This window comes from Oryzias melastigma, linkage group LG11 (assembly GCF_002922805.2).
Source record: "Oryzias melastigma strain HK-1 linkage group LG11, ASM292280v2, whole genome shotgun sequence".
Lineage (NCBI taxonomy): Eukaryota > Metazoa > Chordata > Actinopteri > Beloniformes > Adrianichthyidae > Oryzias > Oryzias melastigma.
In genome coordinates, this window is record NC_050522.1 from 17052959 (window position 1) to 17071660 (window position 18702).

The 18702-nt window shown below is 44.3% G+C and overlaps 1 protein-coding gene and 1 long non-coding RNA gene across 2 annotated transcripts; one reads left to right on the forward strand and one right to left on the reverse strand.

Moving 5' to 3' along the window:
• Positions 1-376: 376 nt before the first annotated feature.
• LOC118599328 lies at positions 377-7530 on the reverse strand. The gene is made up of 2 exons (XR_004948634.1): positions 6035-7530; positions 377-5944 (listed from the first exon to the last, which is right to left on the reverse strand). It is a non-coding gene; the product is annotated as an uncharacterized LOC118599328 (long non-coding RNA).
• A 3037-nt stretch (positions 7531-10567) lies between these two features.
• arpp21 (cAMP-regulated phosphoprotein, 21) lies at positions 10568-18334 on the forward strand. Its single transcript, XM_036214214.1, has 20 exons — positions 10568-10785; positions 13604-13755; positions 13907-14054; positions 14130-14168; positions 14248-14313; positions 14387-14474; positions 14553-14691; positions 14890-15027; positions 15113-15212; positions 15295-15384; positions 15457-15494; positions 15579-15635; positions 15911-16098; positions 16478-16615; positions 16688-16806; positions 16888-16962; positions 17038-17187; positions 17291-17396; positions 17729-17835; positions 17936-18334. Exons 3-20 carry the CDS (start codon positions 13908-13910, stop codon positions 18098-18100), a joined length of 1950 nt encoding a protein of 649 aa, XP_036070107.1. The 5' UTR covers positions 10568-10785; positions 13604-13755; position 13907; the 3' UTR covers positions 18101-18334.
• The last annotated feature ends 368 nt before the right edge of the window (positions 18335-18702 follow it).

The following is an 18702-nucleotide window of genomic DNA, read 5'->3' on the forward strand; positions in this document are numbered from 1 at the left end:
GGTATTATATATCGCCAGGAAAAATGGAGTAGAGAACACCGTTTTGGCCATCAAAAACAGTTTTCTGCGCATGTTTTAAAATTAGTGTGTAATGGACGGACATTTCCTTCACAATATTCTCCATTCATACCGCACACGTGTGGTGCTTTTTTAGAACTTCATGAACTTGCATCAAAGTTGCATCTTCTTCTTTATTTTTCAACTTTTTACTAGCTCGTCCGCCACCTACAGTTGGTTGAGGCTCAGTGCGCTAAGTCCTGCAAATTTTGCAACAGGCTTAAAGTTTAGTCTTTTTTGTTTAGTTACTTTTTTTTATTTTTGCTGAGATTGCTTTTTTGTCCGCAGATTTATATTTTTTATTATTGTTTGCCATTACTTTTTTTTTTTGCTGCAATGGTGGTTCTCGTCCACCGTAGAACACAACCCACAAGTCACTACTTAATCTGAGTCCCTGATTGGTCAAAGCTCAGTGTTGTCACGATTTAGCATCAAAAAGTTCAACTGCTTGGACTTTCAGAAAATGAACGCGAATTTCATACGTAGAACCCACGATCGAACTGAAAAATTTGCATAACGACACATGAACGCTGAAGCCTAAAATTCAGGCTGAGGTGTGTTTAAACAGACTTTACATTGGATGTGACTTCTTGAACGTGATGAGTCATTGCGGCCGGATTGAAAACGGCAATAAATGTTGCTTTGGACAAAACAATATTTTAAAATGTGTGTAAAAAAACTAATTTTTTTTATAAAAGTCCCATTAGCTGTCACGCACCTTGTTGTGGGAAATTTGTTGTCTGCTTTTAGCTCTTTCCCTTGGGGAGCGGTGAGCTGCAGACACAGCTGCACTATGGAACCACGTGGTGGTTTACCCCCCAATCCAACCCCTTAATGCTGAGTGTTTAGTAGGGATGGTCTCATTATTAGTCTTTGGTCTGACTCGGCCCCGATTTGAACTCACAAACTTCCAGTCTCAGGATGGACATTCCACTACAAGGCCACTGAGCTGGTCAAATGTTAAAAGGCCAAAACGCTGTTCTTAACGCCGTCTTTCCAGGCGATTTATGATGCTGTTTGCTTGCCATACCGAGTGTCTGCGCGCGCACACACGTTTGTGTCAGCCAGGCCACCTGATATTATGTGTGAATTTCAAGCATGACAGAACCCGGTGGGACTGACACCGGAGAGCACACCGGTGGCGGGGAGGGAGCGCGTGCGTCGATGCTGGGAAGGAGACGAGCGTCACTGCTGCGCACAAAGGCCCGAGCGCGCGCGTGCATCCGTTTGGCGGCCAAACAGGAGGTCAAAGCAATCTCCTAACGCTGCAGTGATGATATGATTTACTTAACCTTACGCCGAAAGTGATCCCGCGTCAGAGCCTCCTCTCCTCCCACGTGCCCTCCACCCCACCCCCTACCTTCATGTGTGAGTCAGTGCGCGCGGGGCGAGCAGGTCTGAGGGAAAACAAGCTGCCAGAGTTGGACATGCCATAACAATGCTGCACCTGTCAAGAGTGTGTACCTGTGTGAGTACATGTGCACGCAGCTGTCTCGCGAGGAGAAACTCTGGGGGGTGCATTCTCCTCGTGCCTGTGTGGGTGGTTTTTGCACCGCTGCGGCTTTCTCCAGAAGTTATTGATCGGCTGTCTCACTTTGTGGCAGGAAGTGAGATGACAATACCTGTGTGCCCCCCCTTTCCCAGTCGTGTAATGGTGTGAGCTCAGCTCCAGGTCTGTGCCTCAATCCTGATCAATGCCGCGTGCAGGTCACGGATGTGACCCCCCACTCCTCCTGTGAGTTTCCCATCAATCCACTGCTTGTTGCAGGAGTTTATTACACTGCACACCTTAGTGATGTAATATTGATCAACAACCATGCAGCTAATTGTCCGTTTGAACTTGCAGATAAAAGGTTGTCTGCTTGGTGGCATAAAAAAAGGGGGCGGAGATCCAGAATTAATTAGGCTACAACAGCACAGGGGAGGGTGCAGCCCATAATAAGACATTTAAAACAGGATGGGATCTGGTATCCAAGCGCAGGGGTATCCATAGAGACCGTTGCTATGGCGGAGAAAAATCTCACCTCATTAGGAACAAATATAAATAGCCCCTGCGACTCAGCTTATGGTCATGATGCCCACGGCTGAGAGAACAGGCGCGGAGGCCTCTGGGTCAACAATGTGGGACGGGAGGTATAGCTGGAGCCGGAAGATGGAGAGATCAAATAATAAAAAAAGATTAGAGGGCGGAAAGGAATACAGATAGCTCCAGAAGAAGGGGAGAGATTGAATTCCTGGTGATGGGAGATGGATGGAGGAGGAAACCGAACGGGAAAGAAAGTTTGTCACTCCCGTCGGAGGAAAAGCTGTCCCAAATGTCAACCTGTTTGTTGTCATTTTCAACTGTAAAAAGTCCCATCAGCCCACAAAAATATTCCCAACTTAAATGTTTTTGTGCCTTAAATTTCAAAATAACACGAGATGCTACTGTAAATTGTTTTTGGTCCAGGACTTGCCTCTTGGAAATACGTATATTTTATTTATTTATTTATTATTCCCAGCAACAAACATAATGAGAAGGAAAGCTGTGGGAGGAAAGATGGGAGCGGGATTCACTGGAGAGGCTGACAGCCAAGTGGAGGGTAGACAGATGGAAGCGGAGTGAAAACTGGAGAAATCCACCACTGATTGCATCAACAGGTCTGAGCCCCCTCCAGGTATGCTGCAGTGCGCCACAGCATTACTACAGTATTGACTCATCCTGCTGCTGACTGTCCGGAGGCTCTCCGGGGACTTCATCTGTCTCACTTCCCCCTCTCCTCTTCCTCTTTACCTTTTCCTCCTTCTTGCTTGATGGCAGCAATTGGGATGAAGTGTTTCTACAGTGTTTTATCATCAGGGTTGTAGTGACATAACAGCAGAGAGGCGCCGTGCTTCCTTCATTAATCCCAACATTTTTCAGTTTTAGCTTCTATTCTGGCATCATTGTCCACTGTGCACAATTTCACACAAACTGAGGGGTCATTTGAGGTGCATGGAGGAGGAGGGAGTCCCTCCTCTAAATGCAAATCAGCTTTAAAAGGCTGTCGCTGCTTCTTGTTCTTCAAAGTGAGAAGGTTTTTCTCCGCCTTTGGTGTGAACAGCGTGTTTTCAGCTCGGGAACAAAGGTGTCTGCGACTGAAAGATGAAAAAAAAGAAAAAGTTCAGACATGCGTTTGTGTGGGCCGTCTAATTGAAGAGATTGTTTGATTTCCCTCTGAAGGCCCGTCAAACTTGCAATCGTGGAAAGCAAAGGCGCCTCGACGGAGCCTGGAGGAGCAGGGGGAGGGAAAGGCGGCGTTTAGGGGCGAGGAGAGTGAAGGAGGGGAGTTTACGCCCACCGCCTGGAGAGATGAGAAGACAGGCAAGAGGAGGAAGCAGAGTGTGAGTGCCAGAGCTCATCAGCCTGTCAAGCATCCGTTATAGACCACAAACCCACACAGCCACGGCGCCGCTGCTGAGCTCCATCACTTCACAGGTGCGTTTCTCATCCGCTCTGACACACCAGACTGTGAGCAGGTTCCCCGGCCTCCAACTCTTTCTTAGATGACTTCAGTGGAAGGTGATCCACAGTGAGTCCATTCATCAGCAAGGGAAGCCTCCCAGAACCCCCCAATAGTGTTCTTGAGCTCACACTCCCAGCCCACGTTTGAACCCCGGATTACCCCCCATATGTGCGGAGGGTTTTGTAAATCCGTTCTCTGACGCACCACATCTAAATCCACCATCCACCTTGAGAGCTACAGCTGCGTTTTATTGATCGCTTCTTTTTCTGGATGCAGGTACAGTTTGGGCCGCGGGATATTTGATCAAAAAGGGATGAGCTCCTCCTTTCTGTTGTGCAGGGAGGAGGAAGTGAGGCAGTTATGATGCATAAACATCACCAACAACTTTCTACCAAGGAGAAGATCGATATCTGTGAATCCTGTTGTGATGGAGAATAGCTCCTCTAAGACGACGATCTGCTAGTTTAAGATTTAACCTTTTTAAAAGAGGATTTTTTTTTCACAAGTTTCTGTTTAAGTATCATTATGAGAAAGTCTTTTTTTAGGTGACATTTACAAAACCGTAATATCTCCAGAGAACATACATTTCAGTATATTAAGAAAAAGATTAAACTTTTTTTTTCTGTGAAAGCGGCAAAACTTTCCAGAGAACTTTGTTCTCTTGTTGCTCAGAGTCTCCATTAAATAAGCCACAGCATGAACATTTCTGAAGATTATGATTACTTTTTGTTTCAAATGACAGCAAAAATAAAATTATCTGAAACTGTGTGAAATGATCCCCCAAAAGCCCCAAAAAGAGATATGAAGCAGTTGCATCGTTGGTCAATTTTAAATTGATTTTTAGACTTCTAACCTGCTTAGACATAAAGGTTAGGAACATTTCCAGCACCTGTATCCCAGAATTCTTTCTTTATAGTGCAGATACTTGAATAAATGTTGTTAAATTGTGAAAAAAGGGGGGGAGGGTCAAAACCGTCATCTGTAAAGCACGGTGGTGGAATGATAATGGTTGGTTGCAGCCAGTAGTTGTGGATTAGAAAATGTGAAAAAGATAAGGATCACTAGTGGGATGTTGGTTGATGACATTTTGATCCAAAAAATGTCCAGCAAACATGCAATTGACCTGAAATTAAACAATCATCTGTGAAGTTTAGATGTAAATATTTGGGAGGCAATAATATTTGCATTCTGGGCTACATTTATCTTAGTACTTTAAAAAAAACTTTTAATCCATGCATCCGTTAAAAGCTTATTGTTCCCCCCAAAAAAGTGTCCACTGGAATTGAATGTCAGATTTTGAAAGTGAATTTATTTTTACTTTTATTGTGAAAGTTTTAAGCGATTAGTCTTATATTATGCTCAGTTAATCAATACTTAAATGACCAGAGTTGTTTTGTTGTAGTACTTAAAATAATTAAATTCTTGAATAACACAATTTAAAACTTTTGGAATTTATATTTCTTGCCTGGATCTAGAATTGAGTTAAAATGATCTGCTCTGCTGCCAAAATCCTCTTCACCACAAAGGCATCCCTCAAACAGGCGTTCTTCATTTGTACAGACAGAACGGGGATGCGTTCCTCCTATCGGGCGCTGTAGTTTCCATAAACATAATGGGGAAAATGATGCAGCTTTAGCCCGGCTGAATGCAGCTTGGAGAAAAGGCTGCGGCTGGCTGAGGTTGAGAGGAGAAAGTCTATTTGTCTGTTCCTTATCTGCGGCTGTCTAGTCATTTGGCCACATGCTCCATCATAGTTTAAATATTCATGAGCCGATCTCCTGAATATTCATGGAGTCTGGTTCCATATTCATGAGGCTCACGTGTCGAGGTGTCATTTGATGCGGATAATTACACGGGCAGATTTTGTTTCTTCAGATTCAGAAGCCGTGGTGGACGGCGCTCTGTCACTCTGTTTGCAAACAACTTCCTGTTTTGTTTTTTTGATTCAGCATAAAATAAAAAAATACCCTGAAAGGTTCTGCCGAGGTCAGAACTGTCAGGCTTTTATTTTGACAGGTCAGTGTTGGTGTTGGCGAAAAAAGAAAAAAAAAACATTTGTTGTGTCTATTTAAGGAAGTGCTGAGGGCAGAGACTTTCTAATTCCAGTGCCAGGAAGATCCTTAGACACTTCTACACCTCATTGTGAGACTGGAACTGATGTAACCGTGTGACACACACACACTTACATAAACACACACACAGCTGTCCTCTCTCTGATGAGTATGTCATCTAACAAGCCACAACATCGATATTTCTGTGCGTGCAGGAACAAGCGCCACCGAGTCTCGCCCCTGCGCACACATGCCAGCCAAGCTGCCAGGACGCCAGGCAGCAGGTGTGTGTCCGTGTGCGCTTGTGACATTCCAGACTTCACAGTGTGCGTTGGAATAGATGCACATCAGCTGAGGAGGAGATTTCCGGCAAGAAGGAAAAAAAACAAGAGAAGCGAAAGTACTGTGTTGACTCAGTAAAATGTCATTAAGATGACAAACCTGTGTAGTTGTAGGTCTGAATTATGGTGACGCACATCCTGAAGGCCTTGCTCAGTCATCTCTGTAGTTTGTGGTTGTAGCCTTGAGTCAACACGACACTGGTTCATATTTCATCTGCAGTGAATCTGAGCTGTGTTTCTCAATACTTTACATACAGCATATCAAGAATTAAAACCGTTTGACCTTGTTTATTTACTTTTGTTTTTGTTGTTTTTTATTTTTTATTTTTTATTTTTCTTACAAGTTATATTTTATTAGGTAACTTTTGGTATTTAGGCCATGTACTTTCAATTTAATTCAGTGAAACACAAGAAAAACAGGATATTATTTGCCAAATCAGCATGAAAAAAAAAATAATAAGAGTTTAAAGTCAAAATAAGAGTATCTGTTTAAATAAAATTATTATTTTGCAAAGAGATCCTGGACTTCCTGACAAAACAGGAAGTCCACCTGTCAAGGCATAAAAACAAGAAATTGACCACATGGGCATTCCAACCTAAAGCCCTGATTTGAATCTTTGTGGAAATTTGTGTGGGTGGTGGTTTCGACTGAGTGGTAGAAAATTGGACAGTTACAAAAGTCTAATTCTACAAGGAGTTTAAAAAGTACGTTATCTTTTTGTTTATTTGGAGGATTTTGAATGTTATTTTTTTATCCACTTGCTTGGGTGACAGACAGAAAAAAAATCTCAAATGAATTAATGCAAAAGTCACATCAAAACATACCACTCCTGATGTTTAGCAATGATTGCATAAGAGTTGAGGCCTCCAGGTTTCGTTCAAACTCTTTGATACAAGCCCTGTTATTTAACATAAACAGTACCTGAGCTCATTTATCATTTTACTATAGGAACTTTCATTGAAACCACACATTCCCTAGTGAGAGAAACGTTTCCCTCTTCCTCTCTGGCATGTAAATTTAGGAAAAAGATTCTCTATATTTGTTATGAAAAATGTTCTTTTCATGAGTGGGCGGAAACAGAGAGATCAGGCATTTTCTATTTTTGGTTTGACTTGTCATTTGGTTTTGTTATTTTTTTTATTGTGGGATCATTTTTTTGTTTTTGTAAAATGGAAAACACTCATTTCCTGACTGGTTTACCCCATTTTAGTTAAGATCACACTGCTTTTGGCAATGGACATTAAAGCAGCAACTTCTAATGAAAAGTCTATGTAAACGAGCGTATAAATGCGTGCAAATGCACATTTTGGGCTTTCAAAACTCTTGCGTTTAAGCGTAGCTACATACATTTCAGATGAATAGAGATGGACAGAACAAGGCTGTTATCCCGGGTTCCAATGAAATGAAGTCAGTTCAGTTGCCATTTTTCCTTGGTACGGATATCGTCTGATTACGGCATTTTGGGACCAGACGACTTTAGCAAGCAGTGAATAGTCAGTGAATCTGTCAATCAAACGCTTCCAACGTTTGAGGTGGGGGGCAGCGGGCACCACACGTTTTATTGAGGCATCTGATTGGCTATGACGGGAATGACTCAATAAAGAAAATGTATAATGTATAATGAAAATAAATTAAGTTTAGCAAGAAGATGTTAAGAAGAATGCAACAGAACAAGAATGATTATTCTGACAAAAACAGGGACTGAGAAACACAGTATTTTCTGGACTATAAGCCGCTACTTTTTTCCTAGGTTTTGAACAATGCGGCTTATACAAAGGTGCGGCTATTGTGTGAATTTTTCTTCCACTGTTAGAGGAGCTCTAACCGGAAATAGAATCAAAAACAAGAGACAAAGAAAATCTATGTAAATCAGAATAGCCAACGCTACTTTTTCTTTAGCAGAACACGCATGACACATTGCTAACTGGTAATTATTTTCAAATCCTCGCTTCTTCATCATGGAAATCCCACAAAGAAGTTTGTGTGGTAAACATTTTAAGTAGAAGACCATCGAGCTTGCTATCTAGGAAGGAAACCGCACTGCTCTACACAAGCATAGCATCAATTGATCTATGCTGAGATGCTGGAGACAGCAGGTAGATACATGTACATTCACAATACAAAATTGCTCTCTACATGCAGTAAATATCAAATTTTTCAACATGGATATCTGCGGCTTATAGTCCGGTGCGGCTTGAATTTCGTTTTTTTTTTCTTCTTTTTCTTAAATTCAGCAGTTGCGGCTTATATACAGGTGCGGCTTATAGTCCAGAAAATACGGTAATTGTCTATTTCTCAATAGAGGTCTACGAGATTTTGACTTTCTTGGTACCAGCAGGTACTTCCTATTTGGAACACGAGAAGTGAGGGTTCTGATATGTCCAGTCAATATACAGTCAATGATTGAAGGTTCAACCAGGTCAAACTTTGACCAATCAGAGACTTGGATTTGGATGTGACATGCAGATAGCATCCCTTTTAATTTATGGAAGTACCGGCTGTTTGAAAATTGATCATGTAGAAGAAGTTAATAATTGTGTTTTTTTTCCGACAAAAAAGTCATGACACCAAGTCTTTCATATATCGGAATAGAGCTGTAAAAGAACAAGCCTGGAACAAGATTTGCACCGGTTTGACATTTCACACTAGCCCTCTTCTGACGGTAAGTGCACTAGCAAATAGTAGCAAAAAGAAGAGAAGAAGAAGCCCATCCCTGCTTGTACAGTGTGAACACCTGCATGTTCAAGAAACTGCGTTGAGCATCTTCTTGAACAATATGTCTGTTGGGTCCGTATTTGAGTCCTAACCTCTGCCTAAACAGAGTCGATAAAGTGGAGTGTACCGAATCAAAAGTTAATAGTTTTTTTCCATAATGACCTGAGCGTGATATGATGATTAGGAAAATGCACTTCCTGTTTGAGGTGAGAGTTCACAAGGCAACCGGCTGGTGGCTTGTTACACAAGCGTTTATTATCTATTTGCAAAAACACACATGTTCTTAATTTCCTTTGGGATTAAATTTAACCTGATAACTCTTCTTAACCTTAATATTTATGTTATGTTTGAGATCCAATTCAAACATTTTGATAGGCAGGTGGTTATTCTGTGAGCTCTAAAGACAGCTTTACTGGCCGTGTTCCAACACCACTCAAGCTTGTCTGCCCCTCAGACATTTGACCCCAGATGAAAGGCTTGACAACACTACCAGATGACGTCCGTGTAACAGCATACATTGGTAAACTGGGTGAAGAGGGTACATATTGCAGTCTCCTGTCCTGGCATCAAGGACACCAAATCACCGGCTTTCCAAATCGTTGCCATGTTTTTCTGGAAAAAAAATGCTTTGAAGTTGCAACCAACAACCATCGCGTACAGTGTGAACACATCGATGGAAATATACACCATTAAAGCCTACCAGACATTATATTCAAAGTGTACTTAAGGCTGCAATTGATACGCTATTCATCAAGGTAAATAAAACAAACTGGTTCAATAGTATTTTTCATAAAATACGCTTTATGGCTGCTGCTCTTGTCTTTGTAATTAAATGCTGTTTTTGATGGGGCAACATTGTGCTGTGGCAGACTTTTAATTAATCACACAATCCTCAGGCGTTAGAAGCAGACGACAAGAGTTGTTCTACACTCCGTAACAGGAGAGGCGCCGTGAGTTGGATTTGTTTCATGCTTAATTTTCTTTTAATAGCTTAAGTGATCAGGTTGAAATAGGATTTCAGTTTTTCTATGTATTCTGTCTTAAGGTGATTAAAGTTAGTATCAAATAAGAGTGAATCTACCAGGAGTATTTTTTTTAATGGATTCATCAGGACTTCTTTACGGTGAGGAGTAATAAGCAGAAGGTTAGGGAGAGGACTGGGCAGAGATGATGTCTCTCGGTTGGCCTGGGAATAAGAGGAACTCGAGAAGGAGGTCAGGCAGAAGATGTCTGCTAGGCATGTTTACATTAAAAGCGGGGTCATCTGGACCCCACAAGACAGCGCACTTCGCTTTTTTTTCCCAATTATTTTTCTTTTATCTTCACTGGTGTCCGTGGGAGACATAAAATCCTGTCCACCTGTGTCATGGGAGGGATCACACATCAATATGAGGGTCGGGTCATCTGGACCCCATAAGAGAGAAGAGTTAACAAGATGATTGACATGGACAGTGTTAAGCCATGTTATTTATTAATATATTTACTTTTTTTGGTCTGAATAACATGCAAACAGAAGGACCGAATTTTGTTTTTCATTTCTATGTTAATAATAATTATAATCCCCCCCTTCTTTTCCTCCCCATCACTCTCCTTCTTTCTTTTATTTTCTGTTGTCAAACAAGTAACATATGCAGACATCATTAATATAAATAAAGTTTAGCCTCAAATACAAAAGGGGTTTATACAAATATACTCCCCCTGTATCAGAAGATTCATAACCCCCTACTGTAACAGTAAAATCTGTCCAACACAACACAAGAGGCCTTCAGTTCTTACCTTTTTGCTCATCTGCTGGTCAAGACGAGTTTAAAACAAACGAATAAATGTTGTTTTTTAATGAAAATTGTATTTACTTTTTTTTTTACTGTCAGAAAGTTAAAAAAAAAAACGTCGAAATTAAGCTGAAATGAAGCCACACAGAGATAGAAACGAGTGGGACGGCGGGCCTCGCGCGCATTTCCTCGCGCGCGGCAGTTGAGGGCTTTGGCCCCGCCCCTTCCCTTCAGACAGAGGCGAGCAAAAGGCTGAGAGGGAGCTCGGGACCTTTCAGTTTACAGACGCGGTGGAGGCAGCGGCAGGCCGTCCGTCCGACCGTCGGTGGGATCCACCAGCCGAAGAACAAGCCTCCTCTCCCGGTAAGCTAACATCTCGTGACGGTTCTCGTCTGGTTCACGTCGACATTTGTTCTCTCGTTGCATTTATTTCAACCGTCTCTGGACCGCACGTGAGCACTTTCAGGTAAATTGTTGTGAAAGTCACACCGCTTATAAATGGGTAGATTTAAGGTAGTAACCGGCGCTCAGCATCCCACCCATCAGCCGCATTTCTCCTGCCAGTTGCTATGAACGATACGAAGATGCTTCCGTCTGTTTACCTGGCGCTCCTCGGTTCTAGTCTTGCCAATTAAATTATAATAATAAAGAATGTTTTAAACGGGCATCCGCCTCGGAGGTCATCCGCTCCTCTGAGCTGAAGTCCCAGAGCAGGAGGTCCGCTCCCTCCGCGGTTTCTCTGTAAAAATAGTCCGGCATCTCCATCCGCGGTGTCTGTGCGGGATGCTGAGGGAGTGAGGCCACCTGTTCAAATCCTGTTCAGAGATCAGACAAAAAAAAAAAAATCATAGAAAAAAGGTTAAAAAAAATAGTTCATTTGACCCCAAAAAATGCCAAATAGGATGAAAATAAAGTAAAATCCCCATAAAGAAACACCAAGCATCACTAAGATTTACAGCAGAGGAGTAAAATCCCCTTAAATGAAGTCCAAGTTGCTCATCTGGTTTCATAACCCAAAACTTGCCACCTATAAGATGCAGGTAGTTTTAGTGTGAAATTCTCTCCTTGGGTGCAGTTGCTTGCATGTCAGTTCTAGTCAGTATTTCCCCCTATAGTTCAGCTGCAGAGCAATGCAGCTGTCAAAACCACAAGTCACCTTGGCGATAAGACAGGCTGCGGCTGCCCAGGTGCTGGTGACAGGACAGTATAACCTAAATCTCGCACGTGCAGCCCTACTTTCTCATCCACCTTTCTCTGGGGAAGCAGAGGGGTGGTGGTGGTGGTGAAGATGCTGCAGCAAAGAGATCGAGTTTAAGTAGTCCAGCAAGATGTGCAATAAAGTTTGACGTTTCAGTTCAATTAAAGAGCTGAATTCATATCAAAATTCTTTATTTGTTGCTTTAATTTGGATGGATTTGCCCATAAATGAGCATTCCTGCAGAAAGGGATGATGGGAAGTCTCTTTAGAGACTGTAACTGGAGGTTCTAATAGCTTCCAATTTTAACGGTTTTTGGAGATTGGAGTTTTTGGAGACAGATGAAATACAAAAACAGTGTAAGGATGCACTCCTGAGAAAATGAAAATTGCAGAATGTTGGGCACACAAAAATGGCAGTTTTTAATAAGTTTATGATTCTGACTGGCTCAGTTAATCTGACAGTGGCCATCTGAGGTAGGTTTTGGACCTCTTCCGTCTGGCCTGGCTGCGTCAGCGTGGCCAACCTGGCAGCTTCTGGCCGGAGAAGAAAGGTGTCCTGGTGAGTAAGTGGCTCCGAAGGCTGGAGGCTTCGCAGAGAGCAGCAGATGGATGATGATGTAGCGGGTACTGGTGCTCTCTCCCTCTCGCCACCATCCGTCACACGCTAATGATCATGTCACACCTTCTCCCTGGGCGGCTCGCCACTTCTGCAGCGCTCAGCTCAAAAAAAAAAAACCTGGTGGCTGCGCTCGAATCCGCTTTCCACGGGAAAAAAAAACAAATGGAGGAGCTCTTTGAGTCGTAAGCTCCACCGCAGACGCTAATTCTTCTCCCCTTTTCTCGTTGATGCACCACCTGCAGGCGTAGCTCAATCCCAGCATGCTCGTCCTTTTAATTCACGCCCAGATCTCCTTTGATCGTGATAATCAGAGGTGTTGACTTTACGTCCCTGCCAGCATCATCTGTGAGGTCAAAGGTCAGGGTCAGGCTGTGGGTGGACGAATGCTCCCTGGAGTGTTCATGCATCCCTGATCCATACTACTGCCATTGTCTTTTATTGATTCAGCTTTGATCTTTTTAATTTAATCTTTAGCTTAACAACAACAAAAAATGATTAAAAATAATTTAAAAATTTGTCTTTTGCCTCAAAAAAAGTCTCAAATGTTATTTATAGCGCAAATAAAGTTGACACATTTGCATTATATCTTAGTATATTTATTCAATTCTATTTTTTCTTTTTTTAACCTTTCTATTTGCATTTCCATAAGAGGAAGTGGCAATAATCAATCGTCATCATAGCTATTTACTGCACAGCATGATTATATTTTCCTATATTTGCATATACTTTTGTATTTAACTCATTTAGACCATCTGAAAGACTATATTTTTCTCTTTTTTGAGGTTTTATTGAGATGCCTGTGGGAAGTAAAGGCGAGAACATGTTTTTTTTCTCCTGAAACTGCTGGTATCTCCTGGCGGGTGTTAAATAACCACGTTATGGGAGTCGGCATCCTCAAAGCTCGTTATTCTGTCCCTGGTGTTCCAGGCTTAAATGCCCCCCTAAGCTGTGTGTTGCTGCAGAATTCGTCCCCACTGAACTCATTTGGCCCCTTAGAAAAGATGCCGGAATGCCCCTTCCTCTTCTGTGTGTTTTCATGTGTGTGTGCATCCCCTCAGTATCAGCCATGGTCTCACCGCAGGGAGCGGAGACTTAGTTAGGCATTCTGGGAATATCAGCGCCGCCCGGATTGGATGGTGCTGTCCTCGACAGCTGCCGCTTCTAAGAAAAGCTTAAGGACACGCTCAGACACACACACATACCAGACATGCGTTCACATCGAGCGCGCGCGCATGCAAACGCGCAGGCAAATTTCCCATCCGAGCACAGAGGCACGCTGGCAGCTACGCCACGGCGGGCTTTTTCGTGGAGAGCGTTTGCAGCTCCACTGACACGCCGCTTTTCCTTCTTTTGTCTGCGATCAGGTGATCGGTGGAGTCGGTGCAGAGAGGAACAGCAGCCCCCCAAAAAAAGGGGGGGCAGAGACAATAATTGCCTTTCTGCCTGCCCCGCGGGGAACATGGAATATTCGACTTCATCCTTCTTCACCTGCGAGCCCCTCCAGTGAAATATTCCTGCAGGTAGGAAAAACCATGCAAACACAAACACGCTCATGCAAATATGCACGCCAGGGCATTTTTCGGGAGAAGAATCATTCAAATGTGTTTTTGGTTTCTATGTAAACGTGATGATGTAACGGGGTGGTCTGTTATGCCTGTTTTCTGAAGGATGATGGACGCCGCTGCAGAAGCCGCAGACGTCCTCATAGAGCCTGGCGACGTGACGTCATGCGCCGCCGTTCGGTGCCCCTCCCCTCCATCGTACAACCAGAGGGCCGAAGAGGAGTGCCACAATATAGCAAAGCTGGAGAAGGAGGTACGTTGAACCTGCGGACACCTCCTCCTCCTTCCACCACTAACTAGGTGATAACAAATTCTGCTCCACCTACAGAGACACTGTAACAAGGTTAAACCAAAGAAAAAAGTCAAGGTAAGCGGACCCTTGTAATTTATTACTGCAGAAATATTGATTTTCATGAATTCCTAACATGGGTCCTGCATGTTTTTAGCCCAGAGGAAAGTTATCCCGAAGTTCAGCCGTCTGGGAGGAGACCCCCCCCTCTGAAGAAACCGTGGTAACAACCTCCTCCACTTATTTTTGTTTTTTTCCTCAGAACACTCTAACATTTGACTTTCTTTCTCTTTCAGAGAAATACAAACACATCTGGGTGCCATGACGACGCAACTTCCTGCAAGGAGGAAGAGCAAGAACCAAAGGAGGACTCACCAACCAAAGGTGGGGATTCTGGGGGGAGTAAGAAGCCGGTTATCCTTTTCAGTGTGTGTGGTTAAATGTTTGTTTTTTCTCCATCAGAGTCCAGTGAGGAGTACACCGACTCCACTGGCATAGATCTGCAGCAGTTCATCGTGGACAGCCTCAACAGCAACCCGAGAGACCGTTTGATGCTGCTCAAACTGGAGCAGGATATGATGGACTTCATAGGCAGTAATAGGTAGGAGTGTTGGAGCGCCACATTTATGTAACAAAAGATTTAGCAGCTCCATTGATGATTAACAATCGATATAGTGATCCAGTCATGGCAGTGTGGGGGTGTTTGAGAATGACTTGAATCTCTCCGTTTGATCATTCTTTATCTCCATAATTGTCATTCCGACCTCCTTACATCTTTTTTGTCCCGCTTCTGTCGCAGCCCCTTTAAGAAGTTCGCTCCCATGTCGCCTTACCACCGCATGCTGGTCCACAGGGTGGCGGCCTACTTTGGCATGGAGCACAATGTGGACCACACAGGCAAGTCTGTCATCATCAACACCACGAGCAGGACACGCATGTAAGCTCCTGTCACGTTCCTCCTGCAACTTTTTTCTCCCACACTTCGGTGCGAGCTCATGTCTGGTTGTGTTTGCACGCTAAAGACCGGAGCAGCACTTTCTGGACATGGTGCACAAGGGCAAGAGCGAGGAGATCCAGCAGTGGAAGACGATCCTGAAGAGAGACAACAGTTTCGATGAACAGGTCGGCCTGTCCGCCCCCTTCAGGGATCGTCCGATCGCGTCATGCGTCTGACTTGAACTGTCCTCTCCTCTTTCCTGAACAGAGTCGCTCCCACCTTTTACGGCCAAGCAGGTCGATGGAGGAAAGGGAGGAGGAGTACCAAAAAGCTCGGGAGAGAATCTTCAACAAAGAGGTGAGAGGGCGAGAAGGACCAAGCCAGCAGAAAAAAACCCCAGAAGGTTCTAAATCATTTCTCTGCTTCCAGCCACTCGGCCCACAGGAGAGCACTCGAGCAGAAACCAGGTGAGTTTGCCTGCGCGGCATTTTCCTATTTGCTCATAAGCGTATTATATTTAGATGAGGTCATTAATACACATCTGTGTGCAGGGACACGGAGGAGTACAACCCGTACGCTGAGACCCAGAGGAGAAGGCAGCTCTTCAGGTGGAGCTCTGTCTGCACTCACGCAGTCATTTATCATCTTAATCTGGTCAGCTTAGCTGGTGCAGAGCCTCTCCCAGCCTGCAGAGGAAGTGGAAAAGAGAGCCCACATTTTCTTTTGTCAGGGTGGAGCACTCTGGCAAAGTTTAGAGATGATATCAGTAAACTAAAGCAGCCTAGATCCTTGGAGATCTGATATATAAGCAGGTGTTGGAGCGATTTTGACCCCCTGTTTGCAATAAAGATGGATTTTATATTTTTCTTCTTGTGCCTCACAGAGGGAGTCGTAACAGCTCAGGCTCCAGCTGGACGGGCAGCAGCAGCATGCAGAGCAGCATGGAGACCGACGGTCACTATAGCAACGACCCCCGACCTTGGAGCAGCACCGACTCCGACTCCTCCTACCAGTGGACGAATCCGGCGCCCAAACCCCACCAGCCTGCCAGCCACAACTGGGACACACGAGGTGCACTTCTTATTTTTGTATTTATTTTTAACTTTTGACACTTTTAGCACATCACACCAGGGAAGTTTGTGCTCGCTCCTCCACACCTGTGTGGAAGCGATCACAGCACTTTTGAAAGATTGCCGTTTCCAAAGCACCAGCTCTCAATTCGGTCGCATCTAATTAACAAAGAAGCAGTGCTAGTTCTGGTGTGAGCGTTGAACTCATGAATTTTCACACCAATGCTGTAAATTTTCACACAACACCTCCAGTCTTCACATATTCAGAGGGAAAAAAAACAATACTGCTGAGAGGTGATGTGCAGTGATTTCATCTTATTTTTGGATGAAAATGATGTTTTTTTTAAAATAGTCTTCTCATCTTCTCCTCTTCCTCTCAGGCTCCATCTCTCTTTACAGGCTGCCATCCACATGCCCCCAGCCTTCTTCCCCCATCGTCGAGGAGCCGGCCCCGAATCCCGTCTACATCGCGGAGACTGAGATCCCACCGGGGAGCATATTAGTGAACCCACGCACCGGTACACGGCGCCCTCTCACAAGCTTTCCACAGCGACGGGCACATTCATCACGCTCAGCCTTTTCCTTCTCAGGACATCCTTTCCTCAACCCCGACGGAACCCCTGCTGTGTACATCCCCGCAGACAATCAGCAGCCAATCAAAAGCCAGACTCAGCTGCAGGCCTGCCCCCCTCCGCCGCTTCAGCAGCAGGTTGCGTGCGCCCACTCGCCCAGCTTTTTTATCCCCCTGCATGCTCGTCTGTTCAAGCGCCTCCATCCGTGTCTCTCTCAGGTGCTTCAGTGCTCGTCCGTGTCTTACACAGCCCCTCAGATGGTGCACGTCGTTCCCTCGCAGCCCTACTCAACCGTACGTATCGCCAAACACCAACTCCGCCTTTACAGGCGTGTGGGTGCTGACCTCCTCTGCTCCTCCCACCTGCAGATTGAAGACCTCTCCTCGCAGTTTGCTCACGTGACGGTGGGCTGTCCGTCCACCGCAGAGCCTCCTCCTCTCTATCACCCTAACCACGGCTTCACCTATGCACCTCCAGCTCTCCCCAACCCCTCCAGCTACTGCCAGCCTCCACCTCAAGTAAGCAAAATGCACATTTTGGTTTCGTTTTTTTAATTCTCTGCATATTTGATCATAGACTCAACATTTTGATTGATAATAATAAACTATTGTTCTGCTGCAGGTGCCTGGTTATTATTACAGCCAGAACCCTCTGACGACTCAGTATGGATGCAGCTCACCCGGCCAGCATGGCATGACCCAAGCGGCGCCAGCGGCCCCATCAGCAGGTACTTTTGCCCGCTAGCGTTTGGTGCGAGGGAAGGCGCCGTGGCAGTAGAGGAGGGGGCCGTTACACTGTCAGAGATGTACTCTGAGGGTCTCACAGTGAACCGGTCTCTTTTCCTGCTGCTTCTGTTCGTCAAAGAGAGGACATTTTTTTTCTTCTCGTGTCATCTGTGACAGTTTTTTTCAAATGAGCTCCCATTATAGGGTGGAATAAATTGAAAATGTCTGTGTGGGGGGAGTGGGGGTTAGAAATTAAAATAAGCAACACAACAACTTGTATTTATTCCTAAATAATCTGATCAAAAGTGTTAATTTCTCCTCTCCATGTCTACAGGAAGCTTTCCTCCTGCTCTGAAGATGCAGCAGTCTCCCGGCAACCAGCCTCAGGCTGTGCTGGGGACCTACGCACCAGTTGCCCCCCACCAGTGTAGCATTGCTCAGGTAAACACCCCCCACCCTCAAGAAGAAGCATCTCAGAGTTTAGGAAGTGCTTGTTGGGGCAGATTTTCTTCAGCGACGTTCATCTTTTCCTCCCCCCCAGCAGGGAGGTGTCCCAGTGCCCTTTCCTCAAAGTAAAGTTGTGACCGGAGGAGCGGCCGATGTGGCATACTGCTGCGTCGTGGCTCCGCCCCCTCATCACAGCGGCAGCTGCTTCCCTCCCGGCTGCACCAGCCTCGGCGCTCCGGTTTGGACCTCGCAGTACTGAAGAGCGTTTCTCCAGTTCCTGCACTGATGCACATTTCCCCTCCATCCATCCTTCATCAAACTTCCTCATAGCGATATATGCTCCACCATACCAAAGCTTAGTAGTATACATCAGATTTACTGTACTGAATGCATAATTTATATACACAAATGGAGTTTTATATTATTAAATTATATATTGTGTTTTAAGAAAATCCACTGTGTGAAGAAAATAAAGTGCTGTGGCTTGACTTGACAAGGATTCTGCTTTCATTCGGATTCACACCCCAAAACACTTTTACTTTGATGGGGAAGTTGAGATGCTTAAGTCACAAAACTCATCTTTAGGACAGTGGCGCCCCCTCCTGTTGAGAAACGGTCATTACATAACATTGTATCTTTTCTGTCTTCTCCATTTCTCGATTCTACAAATGCCGATAAGCTTAATTTCGACAATAACAAACATTTAGTCTTCACTGTAATCACATCAGAGTGAACCTTACTTTGTAATTTTTCAAATCTAAATGACACATTTAACATAATTTCCATCCAAAATTACTTTCTGATCATTATAAAAAGACAATAGCTTCTTGACATGAAACAAAACTATATTTATCTTCAAAA

What these genes read in the sequence shown, in the direction of transcription:
- arpp21 (XM_036214214.1), top strand. Translation starts at nt 13,908, where the DNA reads ATGATGGACGCCGCTGCAGAAGCCGCAGACGTCCTCATAGAGCCTGGC. An exon ending in ACAACAGTTTCGATGAACAG is followed by an intron (nt 15,213 to 15,294) that starts GTCGGCCTGTCC and finishes TTTCCTGAACAG; the next exon opens with AGTCGCTCCCACCTTTTACG. An exon ending in ACCAGTGTAGCATTGCTCAG is followed by an intron (nt 17,836 to 17,935) that starts GTAAACACCCCC and finishes CCTCCCCCCCAG; the next exon opens with CAGGGAGGTGTCCCAGTGCC.